General features: G+C 44.8%; 1 protein-coding gene across 1 annotated transcript in view; it reads left to right on the top strand.

Moving 5' to 3' along the window:
* BEGAIN (brain enriched guanylate kinase associated) overlaps nt 1-26,412 on the top strand; it is a 129,210-nt gene that overhangs the window by 78,255 nt on the left and 24,543 nt on the right. The window contains exons 3-4 of the mRNA XM_040412687.1: nt 3,955-4,116; nt 6,435-6,501. Coding sequence (XP_040268621.1) covers nt 3,955-4,116; nt 6,435-6,501 — 229 coding nt within the window. The remainder of the gene's footprint in view (nt 1-3,954; nt 4,117-6,434; nt 6,502-26,412) is intronic.

Here is a 26,412-nt window from a genome sequence, read left to right as displayed (position 1 = left end):
GGATTTTGGTACAGTGCGTCATAAAAAATCAAAGCTCAAACTGCTAACAAGATATATTAAGAAACTAATCCGCACGGGTTTCTAAAATGGACCGGGTGATAAAACGTTGAAATGCACTTTACTCCTTAACGACCCATGAGGAAAATTTACAACAAGTTTATATTACAAAAGTAATGAAACCTATAAAATTATATTTTGGTATCCATGTAATATTACAGACCCACAATATAAATATGATATTGTTTATACTGCACAGCACATCGTGTAAGAAAAAAAAAATCTAAATACTATGGCAGAATAACTGTTTTAATGAAATTAATAAATCAATAAAATGTAATCAGGACATTAACAGACACCGCTAAATTTTTCCCAATAAAATTACGACATAGGCCTCTTGGAATTCAATGGAAAAAAAAATGATAAAAATTGCTTAGTCTCCTAAATTGCCCAGTCCTTAAAGGGTTGTCTCACTACTGTAGGATATGCCGCCAATGTCAGATAGGTGAAATACCCCAGACAGAGTATATACAAACTAGTTTATAATGCTATGATAATGTTTTTACTTATGTCATGTATTGTTGCATTTGCAGATGACGTATGAATGCACTGGGAATGGAGCTAACCACTCCATTTTCCCTCCCTCTTGATAGGAATGGGCTGGTCTGACTTCCTGTCAGGAGGGAGCGCTAGCTAGGCTAGTGATGAGACGGGGAGCATGTTCATAAGCTCCTGCTCCTTAGGGCCTTAGGACCAGAAATTAATCTTTACCGTGAAGAGCACTGCTCCGGAGAAACAGGAAGGTCAAAGGGCTACAGAAACCCATCAAGCTACAACATTCCAGACAGCAGAGTGACCAGCTACAATCAGCGACACTGCTGCAAGGTGGGGGATAATGAGTTAAGACACCCTTACCTTGCAAGTCTCTGCAAGGTAGGGGAGAACAATTTAAGACACCCATCACCCTAGGGCTGGACAGGCAAATCTAAAAGCCTGTATAACTTAGTGGACAGTCACAGGTGCCACCGTGTATCTCTTATTGCTGATGTACTGCAAGTTATCATTTGCACTCCGTAAAGAATTCACAATTTCACTGCACCAAATCCCAGGGAGCAAAGGCCTGAGGGACTACACCATGACACAACACCTCATCAGGGCCACTACCACTCCCATCCTCTGCACTGGCTCCTCAGGGTCTTGCTGCAGTTGCACCACTGGGACAGTATCTCCGGAACGGGGCTTTCAAAGTGAGAGCATAAACGGCCGCCCTCCATTCATCTCTTTGGGAGAGCTGAAAATAGCCGAGTGCTTGCTCTGCTTTTTCTGGCAGTTCCATAGAAGTGAATAGAGCGTTGGCCACACTTGCACTCTGTGATCTACATTCATAGGGATGGATTGGCCATAGACCTTACAGGGAAATTTCCCTGTGGGCCGATGCCAAGGGGACCGCCTGGCTAGTGGCGTGCCTAGGGTGTTTGGCACCTGGGGTGGGTCCTTTCTCTGGCACCCCCTTCCCCCGCCCCCCAATACTTGACCACATACCTCTTACATCCAGGGACATCTCCTGTCATGTAGACCTACTCTTTCCTCTTTTCCTCCGTTAGACCGCCCAGGACAAATTCTTTCAGCCGCATCTCGTCTCTACAGAGTTTGTAATACTGACACGTTAGAGTTTTTCCATAAACCTCCCCATCCTAGTGTCCCCACGGTGTCATCCTGCTGCCATCCCCAATACTGTGCCCGTTGTGCACCCCAATGCCCCAGGTACTATACTACTGAAAAAATAGTGACCCCCCAGTAGACATAATTGGGGTCATTTATCAAACTGGTGTAACATAGAACTGGATTTCCAAAAGAGCTGTCAAAAATTAAAGGTGGAATCTGATTGGCTGCTATGGGCAACTAAGCCAGTTCTACTTTACACCAGTTTAATAAATTACCCCAAATGTCCCTATAGTGTCTACAGCAGCTATAATGTCCCCTAGAGTGCCCCAGTAATAATAACACCCTCTATTGTGCTCCAGGTAATAATGCCTGTATAATGTCCCCAGAAATAATAGAATTACAACTACAGTGCCTCCCCAATAACACCCCCCACGCTGCCCCATACAGTAATTTCCCCCACACTGCCCCCCATAGTAATCCCTCCATAGTTATTTGCCCCCACACAGTAATTTCCTCCACACTGCCCCAATATAGTAATTTGCCCCACACAGTAGTTTCTTCCAAACTGCCCCCCCACAGTAGTTTCCTCCACAGTAATTTCCCCCACACTGCCCCCATATAGTAATTTGCCCCACACAGTAGTTTCTTCTAAACTGCCCCCCCACAGTAGTTTCCTCCACAGTAATTTCCCCCACACTGCCCCCATATAGTAATTTGCCCCACACAGTAGTTTCCCCCACATTGCCCCATATAGTAATTTGCCCCCACATAGTAATCCCTCCCATAATAATTTGCCCCACACAGTATCCCACCATTTTATTTTTATTATGTCCTTCTGTGTGCTCCCCCCATGTCCCCATGTCATCCCCCAAAGTTGGCACATAAAATAAAAAATAAGAAAAAAAAAACCTATAAGCTAAATACTCACCTGCGCTTGCAGATGAGAGGAAGGCGCGCACACTTCACTGTGCTGCTCCGTCCCGGCACAGGCGCGCGCGATGATATTATCACGCATGCCTGCGCCGGGAATTCACTACTGCATAGGACTCAGGCCTACTAGGCCTGAAGCCTATGGCGGTGATCAGCGGCGGTATCCTTGGAGCGTCAGCACTCCAGCAATGAACGCTTCCATCTGTATTGATGGAAGCGCTCATTGCTTCCGGCACCCACCTGAGAGCCGGCACCCGCGGCGGTGAGAGGATTGGCGCTAGGACGGCTGATACTAGCGCCGATACTCTCACTGGAGTGTCACTGATCGCACCCGGCAGTGACTAACATGTAGCAGCGTCTCTTCCTTGTAGAGTTACGCGCACAATAATGTCTCCCAAACATTAGGGATAGATACTAATAATGGCGGCAGTAACCGTAAGTGAGGGTACCTAGGAGACTGCCATTGTTAGTCATAGGCAGCATATACACTAATTAGCCCTGTGAGGTTCGTCTGTTGGTATACAATAGGCCTGTGTGTCAAAATTTGGTGCATTGCCAGCACATCATGTGGCATCAAGTTTTCGACCTAGTTATGAAGCAAATACATCAAACCCAAACCCTAATAATGGACTTCACCTAACCCATCTGTTTTGCTTGTTCGCCAACTCGGTGAGGGGGGCGTGTCTTAGTTGAAAGGGGCGTGTCTTAGTTGAAAGGGGCGTGGTTTTAGGTGCAATAACCTAAAACTACATTTTCATCGCAAAGTAAGACGACCCGTAGTTGGTGTTAGGCGAGTGTCTAGCTGAACACCAAATTTATCCTCCAGCCCGACGCTCTGTGATGCATCTGGCCTACCTGTAGACCAAGGATACCCAACCTGCAGCCCTTCAGCTGTTGCAGAACTACAACTTCCAGCATGCTCGGAAAGCCTACAGTAGGGCATGGTGGGAGTTGTAGTTTTACAACAGCTGGAGGGCTGCAGGTTGGGCATCCCTGCTTTAGAGGAAGCTTCTGCCATCTCCATTTTATACAGGACTGGTAAATCAGTTCCATTATTTCTCTTCTACAGACTAACATCTAATAAATGAGCCAAAAATCATACACTTGACATTCCCTTTAAGGCATATCCATTAGTGGTGACCGTGTATTGTCGATACCTTATACCGTACATGAAGAGACATAATGAAGGAATCGGCTGCTCTGGAGCATTAATACTTCATGATAATTTACATGCTTGGGAATATGCAGTGTCTGAGATCAGCCTGTGGAGGCTCGGGGAGGCAGCAGCAGCCTTCCCCTCGCCTCGCGTGTTTGGATCGCTGCTACAGTAATTACACTTAGTGGAATATTTCTTCTTTCTAGCAGCTTGCAAGACCAGAAGGAAGAGCTGCAGAAGCGCCTGTCGTACACGACACAGAAGCTGGAGATGCTGGAAAACGAGTTTGATTCCACCAGGCAGTACCTGGAGACGGAGCTGAGGAGAGCCCAAGAGGAACTGGAGAAAGTGACGGAGAAGCTGAGGCGGTCAGTCAGATCTTTTCATCTCTAACCCCAAGATATGGTGATACTTTGTAGATAGTCCTTTCTCCGCTGAAATCCTAGATCAACCCAATCCTAAATCAACCCAATCTCGGCATGTTCCCAGCACAGAGGGTGAAGGAGGCTGAGGCATGGGGGCTGATGGCTCTGGTCCTCACACTTTGATACACCAGGGTCCCTGAAATTTTCTGTCCTTATAATAGCAACTCTATGGGGTAAAGGAGGCAGAGCCACACTTGCAGTAGTGGGGTAGTAAAAGGCATCAGAAAACCTGCATGTGGGGTGTTGGTAATATCATTGGGTCCCTTTTAGGAGAATGTGTCCATCCTTTCCATACAGGTAGAATCTTAGCTAAACACGACTTGACATTAGTTCCATTGAACTCACAGAAAATGCTGCTTTCATTTAAAATGGCCCCAAAAATCTCTTAGGCCACCATGTCTTAGCCTGCCCGGAAGGGTGTCCTTGAGGGGACTATAACTGACACTTTCCTCTGTTTTTTTTTTATCATTAACTGTGCGGGGAAAAAATTAATGAGAGCGCCTTGGGCTGGGTTTCCCATTAGATACGACAGGCCTGTGTCTAAGGGCGAGGGCATTTGCTCAGTAATTTTTAGGTATTAGCAAGTGGGTGGAGCTTGTGCTGCTGGCAGGAGGAGCTTGTGCTGCTGGCAGGAGGAGCTTGTGCTGCTGGCAGGAGGAGCTTGTGCTGCTGGCAGGAGGAGCTTGTGCTGCTGGCAGGAGGAGCTCGTGCTGCTGGCAGGAGGAGCTCGTGCTGCTGGCAGGAGGAGCTCGTGCTGCTGGCAGGAGGAGCTGGTGCTGCTGGCAGGAGGAGCTGGGGCTGCTGGCAGGAGGAGCTGGGGCTGCTGGCAGGAGGAGCTGGTGCTGCTGGCAGGAGGAGCTCGGGCTGCTGGCAGGAGGAGCTCGGGCTGCTGGCAGGAGGAGCTCGGGCTGCTGGCAGGAGGAGCTGGTGCTGCTGGCAGGAGGAGCTCGGGCTGCTGACAGGAGGAGCTCGGGCTGCTGACAGGAGGAGCTCGGGCTGCTGACAGGAGGTGCTCGGGCTGCTGGCAGGAGGCGCTCGGGCTGCTGGCAGGAGGAGCTCGGGCTGCTGGCAGGAGGAGCTTGTGCTGCTGGCAGGAGGAGCTTGTGCTGCTGGCAGGAGGAGCTTGTGCTGCTGGCAGGAGGGGCTCGGGCTGCTGGCAGGAGGAGCTTGTGCTGCTGGCAGGAGGAGCTTGTGCTGCTGGCAGGAGGGGCTCGGGCTGCTGGCAGGAGGAGCTTGTAGTGGAGCCTAAATTCCTAGCAGGCCCTGACAGTCTGCAGTTTCAGTGTCATACTGAATACAGTTAGAGAGATGCAGGTTGGAATTCACTTCAGTATTGGGTGATTACATTCAGTCATTCGAGGTGCTGTGTTCATGACAGCGAAGCTCCACCTTGGAGCAACTATATAAAGAATATATGGGGGAAGAAATGCATAACCAGCAATGCCCTAATAGACTGCTATCATTGGAATTAAAAACTTTTAGCCTTGGGGAATGAATGATGGTAATCTACAGGAATTTGAGAAGGTTAGTGACAGACATCCATGGTCAATCTATGCTTATAATGATAGAAAATGCATAAATAGCAATTCCCTAACACACTGGCTATTATATGGAGGTTACGCCTCAGGATTCCCTATATCTTTCAATAGTCTATATTGGGGAGTTGTTATCTGAGCAATTGTCTGTTTTATTGAGCTTGGCCTCTTTAAGTGGCGTATACACACACCATACGTATTCTATAGGACACAATTGTGTTCCCTGCTGTTGCTGTATTATATAGCAGTCTTTACTACCGCTCCCCTCCCCCCCTTCCCACACTAAACATGTCTCCTCGGAGACAAGGCCTTAATGAATCCCGTCCGCCAGATTTTTTATTTTTTTTGCAGCGTTATCAGTCTGATGAAAACGTCTCTGATTCATTGTTTCTGCAATATTAAGAATAATTAGCGGACACAGTAAGTCATTAAAGAGGCGGCGGGAGGTATCACTGCCATCACTCTGCAGCAATTCACAAATACATGATAAATATTCATAACCTGCAGGCGCTGGCTCTTAAAGGGGCAGTACCGTTTCAGCAAATCAAGCTCATGTGTTGCGCAATAGAGAGGTGTTTACTTTTTCAATATACATTTTGTAGGAATTCCTCACCTTATGTCGGTTTTATATATGAACTTTAATATAGTGTTCACTGGTGGACCGGCACTTTAAGGAAAATACAGACCTGCCATATATTGATGTCCTTGTGTTTGAATATTTTTCAGAATCCAAACCAATTACTTGTCGTTACAAAGAATAAACCAAGAACTGGAGGAGAAGCTTCACAGAATGGTGAGTGCTGAATGTTTTCATCTCAGTCGAGTTGCAGTGACATGAACTGTGTATCCATGGGTCACATGTGTCAGCGGCGAGAACTACAGCAAAGGCATGTACAGTATGTAACAGGACTACTTTATCATCATCTAAGCCCCATTTAATTCTGTTTTTGCTCCTATTTTGGTTTTTATGATCGTTTGTGAGGTCCCCACCCCCCTGTACATGTTCTGTGACCAGTTTCAGATTTCTATAAATTATCTTTGTTGCAGTAAACAATGCAGAAGGACTGTGTGTATACACTCTATGACCAGAGATGATCAAATGGAGGCATTTATCAAAGACTAGCCTCGCTGCTTAAGAGGCTGCCCCTTGCTTGTCAGGGCCGCATATCTCGTCTGACCCTGTCAGTCTCGGCCCTGCGCCATTTTTTTTTAAGTAGCAGCACAAGCACAGAAGCTCTGCTGCTGCTACCGGAGCACCGCAAATGCCGACTGCTCTACCGGCATCTGCACTACTCTGAGCAATGGCCCTGTCAATCAAGGGGGGAGTGGGCAGCCTCGTGAGCAGTGGGTCCAGCTGCTTGCTGTTTAAAAAGTCGGTTTTAATGAACAAAACGATTCAGTCATTTCTATGGTTCAATTTCTTTTTATTGAATATTTTTAAACATGGCAGTACATGACAATAGGTATAGATGATACAATGGAAGGGGCGTGGTCTGCTGACCGAGGAAGATGGCTGCGTGAGTCCTGAGCTCCTGCGCCCGATCAGCGACAAAGCTAACGCACACAACCTGATTTTACTTCATTTTCACCTGCTTAGCCTAACCCGTCTCAATGATGACCAGAGGCAAGCGATCGATCCGGAAGCTAAGGAAGCTTGACTTCTTCTTTGAAAGGGGTAAAGAGCAAGATGGCGCCGCATCCCCTTCATCCACGCGCTCATCGAGCTCGAGTCCTCAAGCCTCATCGCCGGGGACCGTAAGCCATATGGAATCCTCCCGGACCTGCCAACTTCCTACCCAAAAGCCTCCTTCCATAACGGGATCTCCTCTCAAGAAGACCTTCGCCTCTCCGCCTACACCATGCAGGTCCCCGCCAGCACCAGGCCACCATGATTCATCACCAGGCGGCTCCCCGTCTGCGAGCCCTGCGTAGCAGAGGCACAGACTGCAGCCACAGACAGCGCCTGCAGCGGAGGTGAGAGACCATAATGTTCCCTCCCTATATGACTTTACTACCACGGACCAACCTGCGTCCGGTAACCTTATTAAAGAAATGCTGGTCCTCTTTAGCCACTCTATGCACCGGTAGCTCACAGCATTGATAACTCCCCTGCAGTCTTCCATTACTGAAGTCGACAAACAGCTGTCACATATTGAGACAAAAATGGGGGACTTTGCCGAGTCCCATAACCAGCTCATGGATGCCTATAATGACCTGACCTCAGAAATAGAGCACCTGAAATCCAAAGTGGTGGACCTGGAGGATCGGTCCCCCCGAAATAATGTAAAGTTCAGGGCAATCACGGAGGACATCCACCCCAAATATCTACGCACCTTTATTCAAGACCTCATGAAACTCCTCATACCTGATATCTCAGAACATGACCTTATTATAGATGGAGTCTATAGAGTGGCGCGCCCGAAACACCTCTTAGAATCTACACCTTGAGATGTTTTGCCCAGGGTGCACTTTTTCCATATTAAGGAATCACTGATGATGGCCGCCAGAAAGAGAGACACCCTTCCTGCCCCTTATGATGGGGTTAAAATGTTTGCTGACCTCTCAGCTTCTACCCTGCAACAGCGCCGTTCAATGACCCCCTTTACCACCGCATTAAGGGATCATAACATACCCTACCGCTGGGGGTTTCCGACGATAGTACTCATTCATCATCAAGATACTTTACATGCTATTTGCTCCTTAGAAGCTGGAAAGCGCCTTCTCCAATCCTGGAACATCTCTAGGCCGGACCCCCGCGCGACCACAGACTCTCCGCCCCGACATGTCTCTTCCGAGTGGCAGGTGGTGACAATGAAGTGTAAATCCATCCGTTGAGGATTTGTGTTCCAGTTATGCTAATTTCGGAAATATGGGCGCAGACACATTTGGAAAGATTGAAAACCCTCAGACTAAAACTTAGGGAATGTTTACTGCAAAAACATGAACTCCGCTTGTAAGCTGTTAAAGCCAATTTATACTCCCAGGAGAACAAAGTGGGGTAGTTATTAGCACAACGCTTGAAACACTGTGCAGCTAAGGCAAAAATTCCACATCATACGGACCCACGCTCTGGCTCCAAAATGATGTCCCCACAAGACACAGCCAATTCTTTTGGTGGGGCTTGGTCTTCCAAATATATATGACTATTCTCTGGCGACTCAAGTCGCCCAATTGGAAAGCTGGTGGAGACGAGATCTCACCAAGCATTGGGTGCACATAGACTCCACTGCTGCAATTTCCAACGACATTAGAGCCCTTTTGTTGGCCTCTTTAGCTCCTTCGTTTAGATGCCATGATTTGCGTTATTTTGTAACAACTGCCATTACCAACTGGTCTCATTTCCATGGGTTATGTTCACATACAGTTTATCCAATAGCGGATATTGCTCCTTTGATCACTCTGGATTACCTCACCCTTGACCTCTGGGAAAATGGAAGGAATATGGAGTACACAAATTGCTTCAAAGGAAGGAACTACACTCCTTAAAATACCTCCATGATGCCTTCCACATCCCAAACTCAGACTTTTATAAATACAGTCAGGTCCATAAATATTGGGACATCAACACAATTCTAACATGTTTGGCCCTATACACCACCACAATGGATTTGAAATGAAACGGACAAGATGTGCTTTAACTGCAGACTGTCAGCTTTAATTTGAGGGTATTTACATCCAAATTAGGTGAACGGTGTAGGAATTACAACAGTTTGCATATGTGCCTCCCACTTTTTAAGGGACCAAATAATACTGCTCCTATGTACAAGAATATAACTACTATAATCCTGCCTCCTATGTACAAAAATATAACTACTATAATACTGCCTGCTGTGTACAAGAATATAAATACTATAATACTGCTCCTATGTACAAGAATATAACTACTATAATACTGCTCCTATGTACAAGAATATAACTGCTATAATACTGCCTCCTATGTACAAGAATACAACTTCTATAATATTATAGAATGTGTCGGCAGATAAGAACCATTTGGCCCATCTAGTCTGCCCAATATACTGAATGCTATGAATAGCCCCTGGCCCTATCTTATATGAAGGATGGCCTTATGCCTATCCCATGCATGCTTAAACTCCTCCACTGTATTTGCAGCTACCGCTTCTGCAGGAAGGCTATTCCATGCATCCACTACTCTCTCAGTAAAGTAATACTTCCTGATATTACTTTTAAACCTTTGCCCATCTAATTTAAAACTATGTCCTCTTGAAGAAGTTTTTCTTCTTTTAAATCTTCTCTCCTCTTTTACCTTGTTGATTCCCTTTATGTATTTAGCAGTTTCCTGTGTACAATAGTATAACTACTATAATACTGCTCCTATGTACAATAGTATAACTACTATAATACTGCTCCTATGTACAAGAATATAACTACTATAATACTGCTCCTATGTACAAGAATATAACTACTATAATACTGCTCCTATGTACAATAGTATAACTACTATAATACTGCTCCTATGTACAAGAATATAACTACTATAATACTGCTCCTATGTACAAGAATATAACTACTATAATACTGCTTCCTATGTACAAGAATATAACTACTATAATACTGCCTCCTATGTACAAGAATATATCTACTATAATACTGCTTCCTATGTACAAGAATATAACTACTATAATACTGCTTCCTATGTACAAGAATATAACTACTATAATACTGCCTCCTATGTACAAGAATATAACTACTATAATACTGCCTCCTATGTACAAGAATATAACTACTATAATACTGCTCCTATGTACAAGAATATTACTATAATAGTGCTCCTATATACAAGAATATAACTACTATAATACTGCTCCTATGTACAGGAATATAACTACTATAATACTGCCTCCTATGTACAGGAATATAACTACTATAATACTGCCTCCTATGTACAAGAATATAACTACTATAATACTGCCTCCTATGTACAAGAATATAACTACTATAATACTGCTCCTATGTACAAGAATATAACTACTATAATACTGCTCCTATGTACAGGAATATAACTACTATAATGCTGCCTCCTATGTACAAGAATATAACTACTATAATACTGCTCCTATGTACAAGAATATAACTACTATAATACTGCTCATATGTACAAGAATATAACTACTATAATGCTGCCTCCTATGTACAAGAATATAACTACTATAATGCTGCCTCCTATGTACAGGAATATAACTACTATAATACTGCCTCCTATGTACAGGAATATAACTACTATAATACTGCCTCCTATGTACAGGAATATAACTACTATAATACTGCTCCTATGTACAGGAATATAACTACTATAATACTGCTCCTATGTACAGGAATATAACTACTATAATACTGCTCCTATGTACAAGAATATAACTACTATAATACTGCCTCCTATGTACAAGAATATAACAACTATAATACTGCCTCCTATGTACAAGAATCGAACTACTATAATACTGCATCTATGTACAATTATATAGCTATGATAATTTTGCCCCTTGAAGGGTAATTAGTGACAGCAGTGGAGCCGTATGATGCAGTGTGCTGGATACAGACAGAAGTGAGGGGTAGATTTGGGGGTTCTATACGGCATCGTTCCCCATCATTACATTAGCTCTCTATACAGCGTTGCTTTGAACCCTGTAGATGCTGGAGAGATATCCAGCTCCTCGCTGTACATCATTAGTTCAAAGGGAAACAATCCCCTCACATTTCTTCTTCTGTGAGCTGCTTAGAACTTGGCTTTAGGTAATGAAATATCGCAGTGTAGAAGTGGAATATGAGATCTCTGGCTAAAGATGTAGACAGAAAATCGCGTTAGCGTGGTGCATTCTCAGAACGAGTCAAGGATCAGGAAGGCTCTGAGGGATCAATTTATATCTTCCTCCAGCATCCCAGACATGGAGCTTTCATTCATTCTTGTCAGAGATTGCACCTTCCTGCAATTTTTTTTTAAAAATAAAATGAAAAGTCAGAAATCCTTGACTCATGGTGGTTTAATATCGTGCCTTCCACCAATTTATTAAAGCTGGTGTTTTGGTTTGGGAATGTTGCAATTCGAGTAGCTGTATTGTATTGTCTCATTTCCTGCAGCGCTGATACATTGTAGCGATTCAGTAGCTCTCAAGCTGTAGTGGAGTCCTGCTAGGACTCAGCAGGAGGCCGCTATCTACTCTGCTGTGTTTGGAAGGAGAGCAATTCCTACAAGACCTGTTCATGAAGTGTTAATCAGCAAAATATAATCTTAGGCAACGGTACTAGAAACGTCTTTAGATTTGTCTAATGGATTTACAGTAACTTCTACCGAGGTCAGGAGCACAGACCAAAGGAAGAAGAACCAATATTCTCACTAGTCATGCAGAGGACTCCATGTTATACATAGTGCTGACATTCTCTGGATAAATGGGGAGACAGAGAAATGAATGGCTATGGGGGAGACTGACGGATAATTCCTTAAAGACGGGTAACTTCAGGGAGAAAGAGATAAAGATGGACGTTTAATAAATAAGGACAGAGAGAGCAGAGGCGTGGGATACGGTGTATACATGGGTATTAGAAGGATATGGATAGATATTGGATAACCATAAGATAGATATTAGATAGATTAAAGTTAGGTAGCTTGAAATTCGATATGAGATTGCTAGATGTAGATAGATATGAAATAGATAGGTAGATATTAGAGCGATAGATTTATTCCCGTCTCTTGGGTTTTCTTTTCCCGGTTCCGCTCGCAGTGGCGGGCACAATGCATTAGACCCGGTGACAGCTCTCGCAAAGTTCTATTCATTCTGTTTGTGTGAATTCTATACCTGCAATTTAGTTAATATGATTCCCGTCGACATCTGTCCCGTGTGTTCTCAGGGGCGGCTTTGTGCGGAATTTTTTCCATTGACACTAGAAATAGACATTTCTGCAGTAGGAAAGAAGGAGACAGAGTGGGAATTAGAGTCTGTCATGGGATTTTCGGATACCCTCTGTGCCTGGCAATCTATAGCACGCTTGACGTGATGACTGGCAGTCCCACTGGATGATACAACTGCTGACACAGGAGAGGCTGCTGATGAAGTGACAGCCACTGCCAGGTGAATGCCTGATACACATGCTGAGCATATTCATAAAACATGTCTGACCACCTCAAGCTGTCACACCCCACTCTTATATTCTCAGACTTCTGGTTTCCTATCCACCATGCTTTACACTGCATATGTACTGGTTAAGAAGGATGCTGTGTATAAACTCAGGAGGAGGTCTGTACATGGAGAAATGACTTAAACCACACAAAAATAAGGAGTGCAGCCATACCCTTTTCTACTGGTGGGTAAGAAGCTATGCAGGAGCCCCTCCACTGAGGCCCTGCACTGGTGTCAGACAAGGGTGTGGGGAATTGGCCCACAAGGCTCATGAAAACGTTGTGAAAGGCGAAACAATCACCAGAAGCGGGTGGTAAACTTCGGCATCATAGCGGGGGCCCAGTCACCGGAGTAATGGTATTGGCGTCTTCTGTCCTTCAGTAAGGTGGTTAATGTGTGCAAGGTAATCTCGGTGAGACCTCCCGTTGCCAGGTAATCTCGGTGAGACCTCTGGTTGTCAGGTAATCTCAGTGAGATCTCTGGTTGTCAGGTAATCTCAGTGAGACCTCCCGTTGGCAGGTAATCTCGGTGAGACCTCCCGTTGGCAGGTAATCTCGGTGAGACCTCCCGTTGCCAGGTAATCTCGGTGAGACCTCCCGTTGCCAGGTAATCTCGGTGTGACCTCCCGTTGCCAGGTAATCTCGGTGAGACCTCCCGTTGCCAGGTAATCTCGGTGAGACCTCCCGTTGTCAAGTCTTGAGATTACCAGTCTTTATGCAAAACGGTCTTCATAATACGGTTGGCGAGCCTCGGCATGAATATGGAAGACGACCTCCCCCTAGAACCTAATCAGAGGATATGTCTCTGTGTAGAAGGCTGGTGCAGCTGTGCCGAGAGGAGACTTGTCACAACAAAGGCAGATCAAATCCCCACCGAGCGCTTCACTATGGAAATATGATAATTTGATGGAATGTTGTGTTCCTCACAGAAGTCGGCTGGGAAAGAAATAAAACCAGTCTCCAGGACTGCAGAACCAGAAGGAATCTTAACTACAAGAGAACCAAGATGGAGGAGAAAGAGACGAGATTTGGGACTTGTATCTGTCCGAATAGGAAGAAAAAGACAACTGAAAGTGTGAACTGGCCGTAGAGGAAGCTGTCATGGTGGCCCGTCCCCCTAGTGTGTTGGCAGACACACATGCTCGGTCACTCTGTGCTCTGTTCACTGCAGGGCAGCCAATAGAAGTAGCTTTCTGCCCTGCTGGTCAGGAGAGGAACAGAGTCTCTGCAGTATCATCACAGTACAGGGACGGACTGGGAACTGGGACTGGAAAAAAACGAAAAGTGGAACGATGTTGTAGATGGATCCATGTGGACAAAAGACGGGGCAACAGAAGTAGGCAGGGCCGTCAGTACCACAGTGCAGCACAAAACACCGCCACAACCAAACTGAATATCACAGGGCAGTACAAAATACTGCCGCCCTCACAGTATTCAACTGTATAACTGTTCTGAGGACGATGATGGAGATTAATTAATGATGGAGATCTAATCAGATCATTATGTACCCAGCCGGCGGCCATGAGGAGGGCTCAGGCAGCACCAGGCATAGCTAAAGGCTCATGGGCCCTGGTGTGAGAGGTAAAAATTGAGATGGCACCCCCCCTCCCCGATGCCAAATTCTCAACAGAGTAATACAGCGCACATAGCTCTTTCATCTAGTGATGTGTCCTCGGGTGAAGACGTTCTCTTTCCTCATCTTCTCCATTCAGACCAGACCACCATGATGACTTCTTTCAGCCATTTCTTGTTTCTTAGTTTCCTACTTTTCCATCATCCTCCCACCTTCTCAACACCCCATCCTGCTACCCCCAATACTGTCACTGCTGTGCTCCCCAATACTATACTGCAGAAACAATCCCCCTGAAAATACTAGTACCACGCAGATAGTGCTCTCTTCAATAACTATTGGCACACATAATTGTGCTGAGCTGAAACCGTGCCAGGGCGCACCCTACAATAATAGTGCTCCCCAAAGTCCCACCAATCGAAATATTTGTCTGCCAGAGTGCATAGTGTTAACAGTGCCCCCAGTTGTAATAATGCCGCCATTGTGCCCATGCTAGTAATCATGTTCCCCATAGCCCCCCAATACAAAAAATACCCCATTATAATGTGCATCAGTACAAAAAAAATACCCCCTATATCTGTGGTTTCCAGATCCGCAATTTGCAGACTGCAAAACAGGCTATGGTCGTGTACATGAGCCCTAAGACAGTACAGATAATAAATGCAGTTCTAGGTGTGAATGGAGTGTGGCAGGATAAAGAGTACATGAAATTCTGCACGGAATAGAGAGGAAATGCAGCTTTAACTATAACTGGAGTATAGCACTGAATAGAGAGTAAATGCAGCCCATTGTGTGACTTGAGTATAACAATATAGAGATTAAATGCAGCTGTGTGTGTGACTGGAGTATAAGACAGGATAGTGAGTAAATGCAGCTCTGGTGTTACTGGCAAAGTTAACCTGATAATGATGATCCCCGTTTATATGTGTAAATTCACCCAATCCACACCAATGGGGAGGGGGGTGAAGCTGATGCCTCCGTGGTGTATCAAACCCCCCATCCAGTCAACCCTTCAGCTCCTCGTCATCTGATATTTCATAACCCATCTGATGCATCGGCCAAAGCGCCCATCTCTGCATCGGAGAGGTTCGTCGTTTAGCCAATTGAACCATAGCAACCTCATATTGTCTATTCAGCTCTATTGATTAATCCAAAACAGTTGGAGCCTCTGTAGATTTCCAGTTTTTGGCTTTACACGTTCTGGCTGAAACCAAATCTCTATGTTGAATAGGTACTTCACTCATCCCTGTTTATGACAATGCCATTGCCGGGTTTGGTGGTAATGTATACGGTGTAAATTGACAGATTAATCTAAAGGTGTTAACCCAAAATGATAAAATCTTAGGACATGCCCACTGTTACATCAGGAGAGCAAGTGCCATGGCTGTGCAGAACCCCTATCATCTCTTCCCCTGTGCAGAATGAGGGCTGTAGCTGTGTCCACCGTCCTTGCCGAGACTCTGCCCGGAAACAACAGATTAACAGCTGGACTTAAAGGGAACCTGTCATGTGGATATTTGATTATAATCTAACTAATTATATACAATCATTAACTACTAAAAAGTACCTTAGATGTATTCACTTACTGGCGTGACAGATGGTTACCTCATAATATACACACAAAGATGCCGCATGCTAATGAGCTGATTTGAGTCCAGCGTGACGTCATTGAGTCCAGCGTATAGTGGCGTCGCTACAGGGGGGCAATTGCCCCCCCTATGTTATTCTTTGCCCCCCCCCCCGCTGAATCCCCCAGGTGAATACTAATGAGCCTCATTAGTACCGAAGGACCAGGAAGCGGTAAACGCTCTGTACTCACCACTTCCTGGTCCTCGGCTGTCGGCTGTGCAGGGCTGCGCACAGCGTGAGGGCGCTCTGTGACTAGTTCTGTCATGTATAATGGAAACAAATGCACCCGTTATTTGGCCCATAGACATGTATTAGGACAGAGCAAAACGGAATGCCTCTTAAAGGCTTCCGTTTTGCATTTCATCCCAGAATTCCGTTATAATTCTGTTATAACAAAATTCAATAGCACTGATGCGAACCCGCCCTTAGAATGTGGCAGCAGTTCAACAAGATAAATGCGGCAATGTATTAGACTGCCCTTTAATACTGAGTCTGATGCACAGTAAGTCTATGTATAAAATAATGCAGATTAATGAAGCATGTGGCAGCAGTTCAACAAAATGCACACAGCGATTACACTCAACCTGCACTGTCCCTGTAGTCCCCCTATGCTCTCCCTACAGTCTCAAAAAACCTCTCCCTATGATCTCCCAATCCAATATTCGTTTTTAAACTGTTTTCCGCAACACTGTCCCTAGCACATAAGTGCTTGTCACAACTCTCCCTATGCTTAGCTCAAAGTGAAATGGCGGAGATGAGGATGAGGCTTTTATAGGGCTGTGACATCACAGGGGCTGGCTATCTGCAGATTGGCTGGCTGCACGGCATTATGGGTCATATTGCGTTCCCGGGCTTCTTACTTTCACTTTGTAACACATGTAGAATGCCACTTAGGATACTTTGATTCGCGCAACACTAGTACTTATTATGCTGTAGACAAATGTTTGAGGAGAGGTAAACGTTACAAACTGTGTAGACTCAGAGAGGACATTATTACACTACAGTCCTCACAACCCACAGCCAGGGACACAATCATGTTCTCCTTGAGAGCATGTGGCTACTTGAAGGTGTGGAGCCTTAAAACCTGGTACAGAAATGTGTTATTAGAATCTCCAGGGGATCTTCTGAATAAAAAATACTTCCCCAAAGTTGGGTAGAGTCACCAGGACAAAGAACAAGCAGAGCACCGCGGGGGTGGAACTTAGAAAGGCCACACCCCAGAGCAGTGTTTTTAAAGGGATCACACCAATAACTGCGGTCATATTTTTCATTTATTTATTTACATAAGACTATAAAACCTATTTAACCCCTTAATGACTGCTTGATTGAGATGCCGAGGTTCAGGACAGAGACCTTCCCGAAATAACAGAAATGGTTTTAAACTGTTGAGCTGTCTTAGCCCTATTATAGTGAGTAAAAGTGTGGAAGGGGCTCTTATTTTTGTTGTGCAATTTGCAAGAAGTCTGGTTAGTGTGTAATAATACACCCCCCCCCCCCCCCCAAAAAAAAAGGGGAAATATAGAGGTTTGTGATAGTTCTGGTAACCCAAAATTTTTACAGCAACTGAGTTCTGAGTTCTTTAACATATGCATTTCTTTTTGGCATGTAGCTTTGCATTTATTCAATGAATTCAACTCAACTTCACTCTTTCTTTTTCCTTCTGAAACCAAGAAAATCTCAATTACTCCAGCGTGTGGGCGTTCTTATTCCAGCATCTGATACTGAGAAATCTCAAAGTGCCAGATCATGTTTTTTTTTTCCCCTTTTTTTTTTTTTGTAAATGTGGTTTAGGTTTCAGAAAAGATTTTCATTCCTGGAGCAGAAGGCAGCGAGGTGGGGCCTCATCTGTATGATTTCAGTGTGCGGCCCGAAGCGCTATTCCGCTAGGGCTGTCAGCCAGATGATAAATTGTTGTAAATAGAGCAAAAATAATAAATGTTCCATTCTGCGCGTCTGTCACTCTGCATTTCTGTTCTTACACATATGAGGGTAAAAGCCTGCGCTGCCTCCAATATAGTGAACGGCGTCAATAGGGAAGGGGAGGCTTGTCAAAACGGCTTGGTTCTTTTAGATGCATCTCCACCTTTTATCATTTTATTTGTTTTTAGATTCTAAATTCTGAGCCTGTTCACTTCTTTGCATATCTTTATAGCTGATGGGGCTCCAAATCCCCTGCACAAGCCTAGAATTTAACAATATAATTTTTGACTACCTGCTGCCACCACTAGAGGGAGCACTAGAGGGTTTTCTGACATTTTGTAACTTGTGACGTCACATGACCTAGGCAAAGCTGTGATAAGGCCGCGGCGCTACTGCCAGCACCGGTACCTTCTTAAACAGTTGAACCCCCACCGATCAGATACTGATGCTGAGGATGGCAGAAAACCCCTTCAAGCATTGAACCCAATAATAAAGTATGCAGTAAGCTCCCTCTAGTGGTGACAGCAGGCAGCCAGAAATGTAGGATTTTATAGTATGTGCATGGAGATTTGGACCTATGTATCAGAAAAACAAGCTCCAACCAATATGAAGGTATATTTTAGACCTCTTGAAATACCAAAAAATGTTTGAGGGTTTATGTATCACTTTGCTGTATAAACGAACCCTGCACTGCAGACCTCTATTACGAGCTAAGAGGCAATTTGTTTGCTGCTTAATGGTGCTGCACTATATTCGCTGCTAAGAGCAATGCCTCGTGGAGGTACAGAAGAGACCTGCATATTACAGCATGTAAATAAACATAACCCAGGTACACTAGGGTACAGTATGGACCCAGAGCAGGTCAAGAGTACCATATTATAGGCATGTATAACTGATCTCTAATATACAGTATATCTGTGTGCAAGGTGTAGTTCCAACACAGAATGAAGCAATGCTTGTACTTCTGTGACATTAGGTACAATATTTCATCACAGTTTGTTTTTCCAGGCGAATTTATTTCCTGTCAGCCATATTGGTTGTCATGGAGCTGCATTTTGTGTCCCATAGCTCTAGAAGACGATCACAGTGAGAGAAACCTCCCTTGTCAATTCACTTGACAAGCTTGTTGACTGTTTTCAATGGCACCAATAGAATAGTGAGTGCAGCTCTGGAGTATAATACAGGAAGTAACTCAGGATCAGTACAGGATAAGTAATGTATGTACACAGTGACTGCACCAGCAGAATAGTGAGTGCAGCTCTGGAGTATAATACAGGATGTAACTCAGGATCAGTACAGGATAAGTAATGTATGTACACAGTGACTGCACCAGCAGAATAGTGAGTGCAGCTCTGGAGTATAATACAGGATGTAACTCAGGATCAGTACAGGATAAGTAATGTATGTACACAGTGACTGCACCAGCAGAATAGTGAGTGCAGCTCTGGATTATAATACAGGATGTAACTCAGGATCAGTACAGGATAAGTAATGTAATGTATGTACACAGTGACTGCACCAGGAGTATAGTGAGTGCAGCTCTGGATTATAATACAGGATGTAACTCAGGATCAGTACAGGATAAGTAATGTAATATATGTACACAGTGACTGCACCAGGAGTATAGTGAGTGCAGCTCTGGAGTATAATACAGGATGTAACTCAGGATCAGTACAGGATAAGTAATGTATGTATACAGTGACTGCACCAGCAGAATAGTCAGTGCAGCTCTGGAGTATAATACAGGATGTAACTCAGGATCAGTGCAGAATAGGTAATGTATGTACACAGTGACTGCACCAGCAGAATAGTGAGTGCAGCTCTGGATTATCATACAGGATGTAACTCAGGATCAGTACAGGATAAGCAATGTAATGTATGTACACAGTGACTGCACCAGGAGTATAGTGAGTGCAGCTCTGGAGTATAATACAGGATGTAACTTAGGATCAGTACAGGATAAGTAATGTATGTACACAGGGACATTTATCAAGACTGACGTACCCATTGATGTCTCTGCACTGGCGTGAGATGTGCCTAATGAAGTCTTCCGCAGCAGATGAGGCCATTTTGCATTTTTACTGAAGAATCAAGTTCAGGTACATTGGTCACAGTTCTCAGCATGCATGGACTAGCAGTTCTTACATAATTCCCACAGTTCTCATAGGTTACACGGCTGCAAAGTTAGTGAATAGGCCAAAATGTCTCTTTAAAGTATTTCTCCTCACACTGCACTTTTCTCGCTGACTTAGGCCTCTTGCACACGAACGTATTTTCTTTCCGTGTCTGTTCCGGTTTTTTTTTGGGGACCGTATGCAGAACCATTCATTTCAATGGGTCCGCAAAAAAAATGGAAGGTACTGCATGTGCATTCTATTTCCGTATATCCGTTCCGCTAAAGGATAGAACTTGTCCTATTATTGTCTGCATAATGGACAAGGATAGTACTTTTCTATTAGGGGCCAGCTGTTGCATTCCGCAAAATACAGAATGTACATGGACGTCATCCGTATTTTTAGCAGATCCATTTTTTGTCGACCGCAAAATACATACGGTCGTGTGCAAGAGGCCTTAGGCACACGCATCCAGAAATAGGTGTGCAACACTTAACACAAGTCAACCACGGGATGGATCTCAACGTCAAACTAAGTCCTGTTTTCTAAAGTATGGCTGCTTGCTAATGTATGTCCAGGCACCGTAAGGCCTCTTTTACACGGGCGTCACGGATTTTGTCCAGATGCGTTGTGGGTGCATTGCACCAAACCCGCGCGAGTAGGCACGCAATTTCAGTCAGTTTTGTCTGCGATTGCGTTCCGTTGTTCAGTTTTTGAAATGTGTTTTGCACGCACGTGATAAAAAACTGAATGTGGTACCCAGACCCGAACTTTTTCACTGAAGTTCGGGTCTGGATTAGGTGTTCTGTTGATTTTATTATTTTCCCTTCTAACATGGTTAAAAGTGAAAATAATAGCACTCTTAATGCAGAATGCCAACTAAAATGTCCATTGAGGGGTTAAAAAAAAATTATAAAAAATAAACTCACCTCACCCACTTGATTGCTCAGCCAGTATCATCTTCTTTCTTCTTCCTGCAGGACCTGTGCTGACGTCATCGCGCCCACCACTTGCTTGCGGATGCTATGCGATTTTCACGCAGCCCCATTCATTTCTTTGGGGCCTGCGTTGCGTGAAAAACGCAGAATGTACACAGCCCCATTGAAATGAATGGGTCAGGATTCAGTGAGGGTGCAATGCGTTGACGTCACGCATTGCACCCACGCAGAAAACTCGCCCGTGTGAAAGGGGCCTAAGACTTAAATCTCCTGAACAAGTTGCTGTAGAGCCTGTAAAGTCCTTTCAGACAGATTATCTCCACAGAGCTTCTACACCCACCTCTTCTAAACACTGTAATGTTCTCAAATATCTGTTTTCTTGTTTTATCTGCATCTACTCTCACCACCGTCTAGATACTTTCTCCTAATACTGAATTCTAACCACTCCCGATAGAGAGGGTGGCAACAGCTCCACCTAGTGATGGCAATGAACGGCATATTAACACTTTGTGCACCAAAAGTATATGAAATACATTTGTTACATAAAAAGCTAATTTTAAATCCTTTTGCAGTGTACCATTACCATAGTGAAGGAACACTGAAATTGTAAGAAAAAAAAAACAGAAGACATAAAGCAGCAAATTATCTCTCAGTAGATAAAACCATACAGGATTCATTCTGTATTCTACAGGATTATTTCATTTATGGCAGCAAAATAAATTACTGCCAGCAAGAGGGATTTCATGCTTGGTCAGGAAATGTTCTCGTCAAATGCTTTATTACATTTACATTTCTTTCAATCTCTTTTTAGTGGAAATAAAATGAATTTGAGAAGAAGTGTCGCACCTGTAGCTAGGGGTCAAATTACCAGACAATCAAAGCAAATTCTCAGTGCAGCCGGGCCACATGGGCCACGTAAAACACGTTTTATATTGTCCAGAATTAGCATTGAGCCAACAGTGCCGCATTGTCCACAGGTTGTATGTGCCATTGCAGCTCAGACCCATTTACTTTAATGGACCTACACTACCATGGACAGCCCATGGACAGGTGTGGCACTGTGTTTGGAAGAAAACGGCCATGTTTTTCTAATCTTATAAACCCCCCTTTAGTGGCATAAACCTGAAGTTTGACTCCTGGTGTCCATATAAATACTGTTGCATCTAGAATATCTCAGCTGTATTTGGGTCTTCAGGCTTCTCCTTGATACCATCGATCATCTTCATTCATCTTTATTGCCATCCTCTTCCTCATTTGACACACAAAATTGTCATCTCCATTGACCTGGATCAGCTGTGAAAGGGCGATTCCTACCTTGGACATTTATGGTACATCCACAGGATAGATGGTCCAAAGGTACCTCCACGCACCACACCTATGTGGGGATCGGGGGTCCTGTGACCTGGGTGTAGTGGACAGCCTCATCAATGGGGAGGTTGGTGTCTCCCATTCGCTACATAGGTGTGGTTATGCCACCAAGATCCAAGCTTCAGTCTAGTCAGGTTTTCTATACACAGACCAAGGGGAACATTGATCAAGACCGGAATATTTTTTTTTACCTCCCCTGTGCAGCCGGAGGATGCGCCTAATTTATGCGGCCCATGCATCAGATTTTAGCTGTCATAGATATCTGTCTTCATTCACGACCGTGCCCCCTTCTCGGGAAAGTGGTGAAGGCAGCATAGAAATGCCACCTGTGCCTAGATTTAGGTGCAGTGTCCTTTAAATCTGCAAACACAGGGACACTGCGTACAATTGCTAACAAAAGGAAATTTAAAGGCAAAGCGTTGTTTTTAATTCATAAACTTCTTTTTCCCCCCTGTTCCGGGCCTGGTGCAGCTCACATTGACTGTACCACCCCTCCTCTATTCCCTATGGATGTTGTGAAACTGTGGGAGAGTTAAATCACCCCTTTCCCCTATGAGAGACTGGTAAAACCAAAATCCCACCGAATCGCTTCGTAGTGCTTCCGCTCCTTGCCTCCACATCTTGAGGATTGCGGACCCATTCAAGTCAATGGATTTGCATCCGTGATACGGAGTACACATGGCCGGTACCCATATATTGTGGACCCGCTGTTTGCGGTCCACAATATGTTCGTGTGCATGAGCCCTGAGGATAACCCCTCCCCCTCAATGTTTTGGGGAAGGGACAAGGTGACCTCTCCATGCACATTTCTGAAAATTCAGCTATTCAGCCTAAGGAAACTTCTCCCTGTGGATATTTCCTTTGCGACACATAATTATTTCTAAAGTTCTAAATCATTTATGGTCGCGGTGAATTATTCAGCTCAAATGACGTCCGGTTTGAACCTGAAATCCATCACGTCCTATAAAAACTAGGAGGTTCAGCTCATCTGATATTAATGCCTCCAAAAGTAATAATCTTATGCATAATATATAAAATCATCCTAACGGCATAATTATTAGCGCCCCTGGTTTCCCCCACGCCAGGAAATGTCAAACTCAATCATGGGGCAGAGGGATAAAAGTTTAAAAACCTTCCACTTAATTCCAGTAACTGGCTGCCACTAATTATAGTGACTAGTGTGCGCCCTGTTTCGGACGGATATCTTCCGCTGTGCGCTGACCTTCTGTCTTCGACTTTTTGGAGTAGGATATTTCAAGGTGTTTAGCACAAATCTTTTGTTTCCTTAAATGTAGCTTGTTTATTGGCACGATAATAAAATAACATTAGTGAGTGGGCAGCACAGAGTATTTCAGGAGAAGCGTGTGCTGGTCTTGTAGGAGGCTGTATATGGCAGCATGTCATGATGTAGGGGACACATGATTTAAAGGGACTGTCCAGTCGGTAAATATTTTTAGTTTCATTAAAAAAAAAAAAAATTATATTCTGTCTTCATCATTAACCTTTTTCTGGTCTGATGCCCCTTGGGATTGGATGAACATTCAGGCAATCACCGGCGGGTCACCGCTGTGGCCAGTAACTGGTTGAGCGACCAGTAAGAGACCAGCAGAGACCCAAGAAGCATCAGAACAGAAGAAATGGGGGCAAGTATAACTATCATTTTTTTTTATAACTTTTTTGTTTTTTTTTGTTACTGCCTAGACAAACCGCTGTCGCCTCTCCTAACATGTCGTAACGCCCATTCTGGAGCATCTATTCTTATAACCATTTTGCCATTCCTCTTTTATTCCTATGAGAAATTTAACAATACAACTGGATGTTACCAGTTGGGGGGGGGCGTCCAGAGCAGGGCAGTGTCAGACTGGCAGGAGGGCGTCCAGAGAAGGGCAGTGTCAGACTGGAAGGGGCACACCCTGAACTGGTTACACCCAGCTGAAACCTTTATTGATTAACTTCTGGTGGGAATAATGGTGGAATGGCACAGCGGTTTTAAGCATAGATGCTCCAGAATTATTACGTGAGGAGTGCTAGTAGTAGGTGACAGGTCCTCTAATATAGATGCACCTCTTATTACCTGACTTATAGCGCTGATTATGCTGTGCTGTCTGATTGATGACTATCATGTCATGACTGACGTGACAACCAGGGGTGCACCGCCAATGAGGCGATTGGTAGGGACAAGTGGGGGGCAGCAGAAAGGCCTTAGGCAATGAGCGCTTTCATTGTGGAAGCGTTCATCTCTACATGTTCAACTGTATCGCTATATTAACCAGTATGTTTTCCAAGTATGCCTTTAACAGGCTGGAGGGAAGCGGTTAGGTTGAGAATTTGGCATCTGGGGGTCATTTTAGTAAGGCTAGATCAGGCATGCACAACCTGCGGCCCTCCAGCTGTTGTAAAACTACAACTCCCACAATGCCCTGCTGTAGGCTGTTCGGGCATGCTGGGAGTTGTAGTTTTGCAACAGCTGGAGGGCCGCAGGTTGAGCATGCCTGGGCTAGATGCAGCCTTGGTGACAACACTTAAAGGAGTTCTCCGGGGCTTTTAATATTAATGACCTATCCTCAGGATAGGTCATCAATATGAGATCAGTGGGTGCCCGATACACCACCGATCAGCTGTATGAAGGAAAGGTGCGTGTGTGCCATCTCCCTTCCCGCTCACCATAAGACATCGCAGCCGCGAGCAGGAAGGCGGCGCAGGCGCACTGCACGTGCCTTACCTTCATACAGCCGGCACCCCCGCCGATCAGCTGTATCTATGAAGGGAAGACAAGTGCAGTGGAGGATAGGTCATCAATATTAAAATCCTGGAGAACCCCTTTAAGGAGGATTTAGACTGCCTGATTTTTGGGCATGTTATCGAAAATCTGCCCATCCCAATGTGCCGCTGTTCATTGGGTGATCCTGTATTGGTGCAGGCACGTCAATCATCGTTTCTGGGCAGCGGATCGTGCGGTCTAAACAACCATCTGCTGCCCAGAAACAATGATTCCTTATGAGGATATATAGCGATCCCTGGTCCTTATACTGTAAGGGGGGCTGCTCCATGTAAATAGAGGGGTCTCCTTCACTGAACGAGCAGCCAATTGTTGGGAAGAAACGCTTTCTTTTCCGACAATCTTCTGTGACATCGTGTGGTGTAAACCCGGCTTTACAGGGAGAGCCACAGAAAAGAGGGGGAGCGGAGATTTAACTCTGGATAGGATTAGCGGGGGTCTGCAGAACGCTGGTTGACGACCTCTCTGGTACAGAAATGAGTCTCCCTCTCATTATCTCATTCTCTTTGGACTTCGTTGCCACGTGTATTTGCTCTCGCCCCAAAGCGTGCAGCACCCTACAGATCCCACCATGATGCAATCCTGCTCTCCTCTCTGAGTCCTGACAAGTGAGAATTACACCTTTTTTCATTAAGTTTAATGCAGATGTACAGGTAGAGACTCTACTGTCCACGTGATGCACATTTATAGCTAATGAGGGATTCTAACCGCGCCGTGCGGAGAGCTGATGAGGAGTCTGCGAGTGCTCGGAGCATAAATGCGAATTAATGAATGGGATTCCAGGGAAGAAGATCCTTTTAGGCAGGGAGATTGACAGAGATTCTGGCAGCATTAGATTGCACCGGAGAAACATACAGCAAATCTTCAAAGTGCAAAGCAACGTATCGATGTGATGTAAAGGGCTTCTCAGCCGAGATGTAGTCGTGCTGCTGGATATGTATCTGTCTGTAACGTCCCATCTTTGACATTGATGGCATATCACTAGGATATGCTATCAATGTCAGATAGAAGTGGGTCCAAGTCGTGGGTCAGAATGGGACCACTGAAGTGGGAAAAAAAAATATAAATCAGCGGTGCATGCGCGACTACCTTGTGTTTACCACTATGGCAGTTCCAAAATTCTCCATGTGCCAGCTATTTCTGTCCGTCCCATAGCGGTGAATGGAGAGGTGGAATGTGCTCGCCCTATAGGACTCCTGAAAATGGTGGAAAATGTGCTCGCTCTACTATTTCTGGAACTCCCATAGGATG

This window comes from Bufo bufo, chromosome 11 (genome assembly GCF_905171765.1).
Source record: "Bufo bufo chromosome 11, aBufBuf1.1, whole genome shotgun sequence".
In the NCBI taxonomy this organism is placed as follows: domain Eukaryota; kingdom Metazoa; phylum Chordata; class Amphibia; order Anura; family Bufonidae; genus Bufo; species Bufo bufo.
This window is presented reverse-complemented; position numbering and strand designations above follow the sequence as displayed.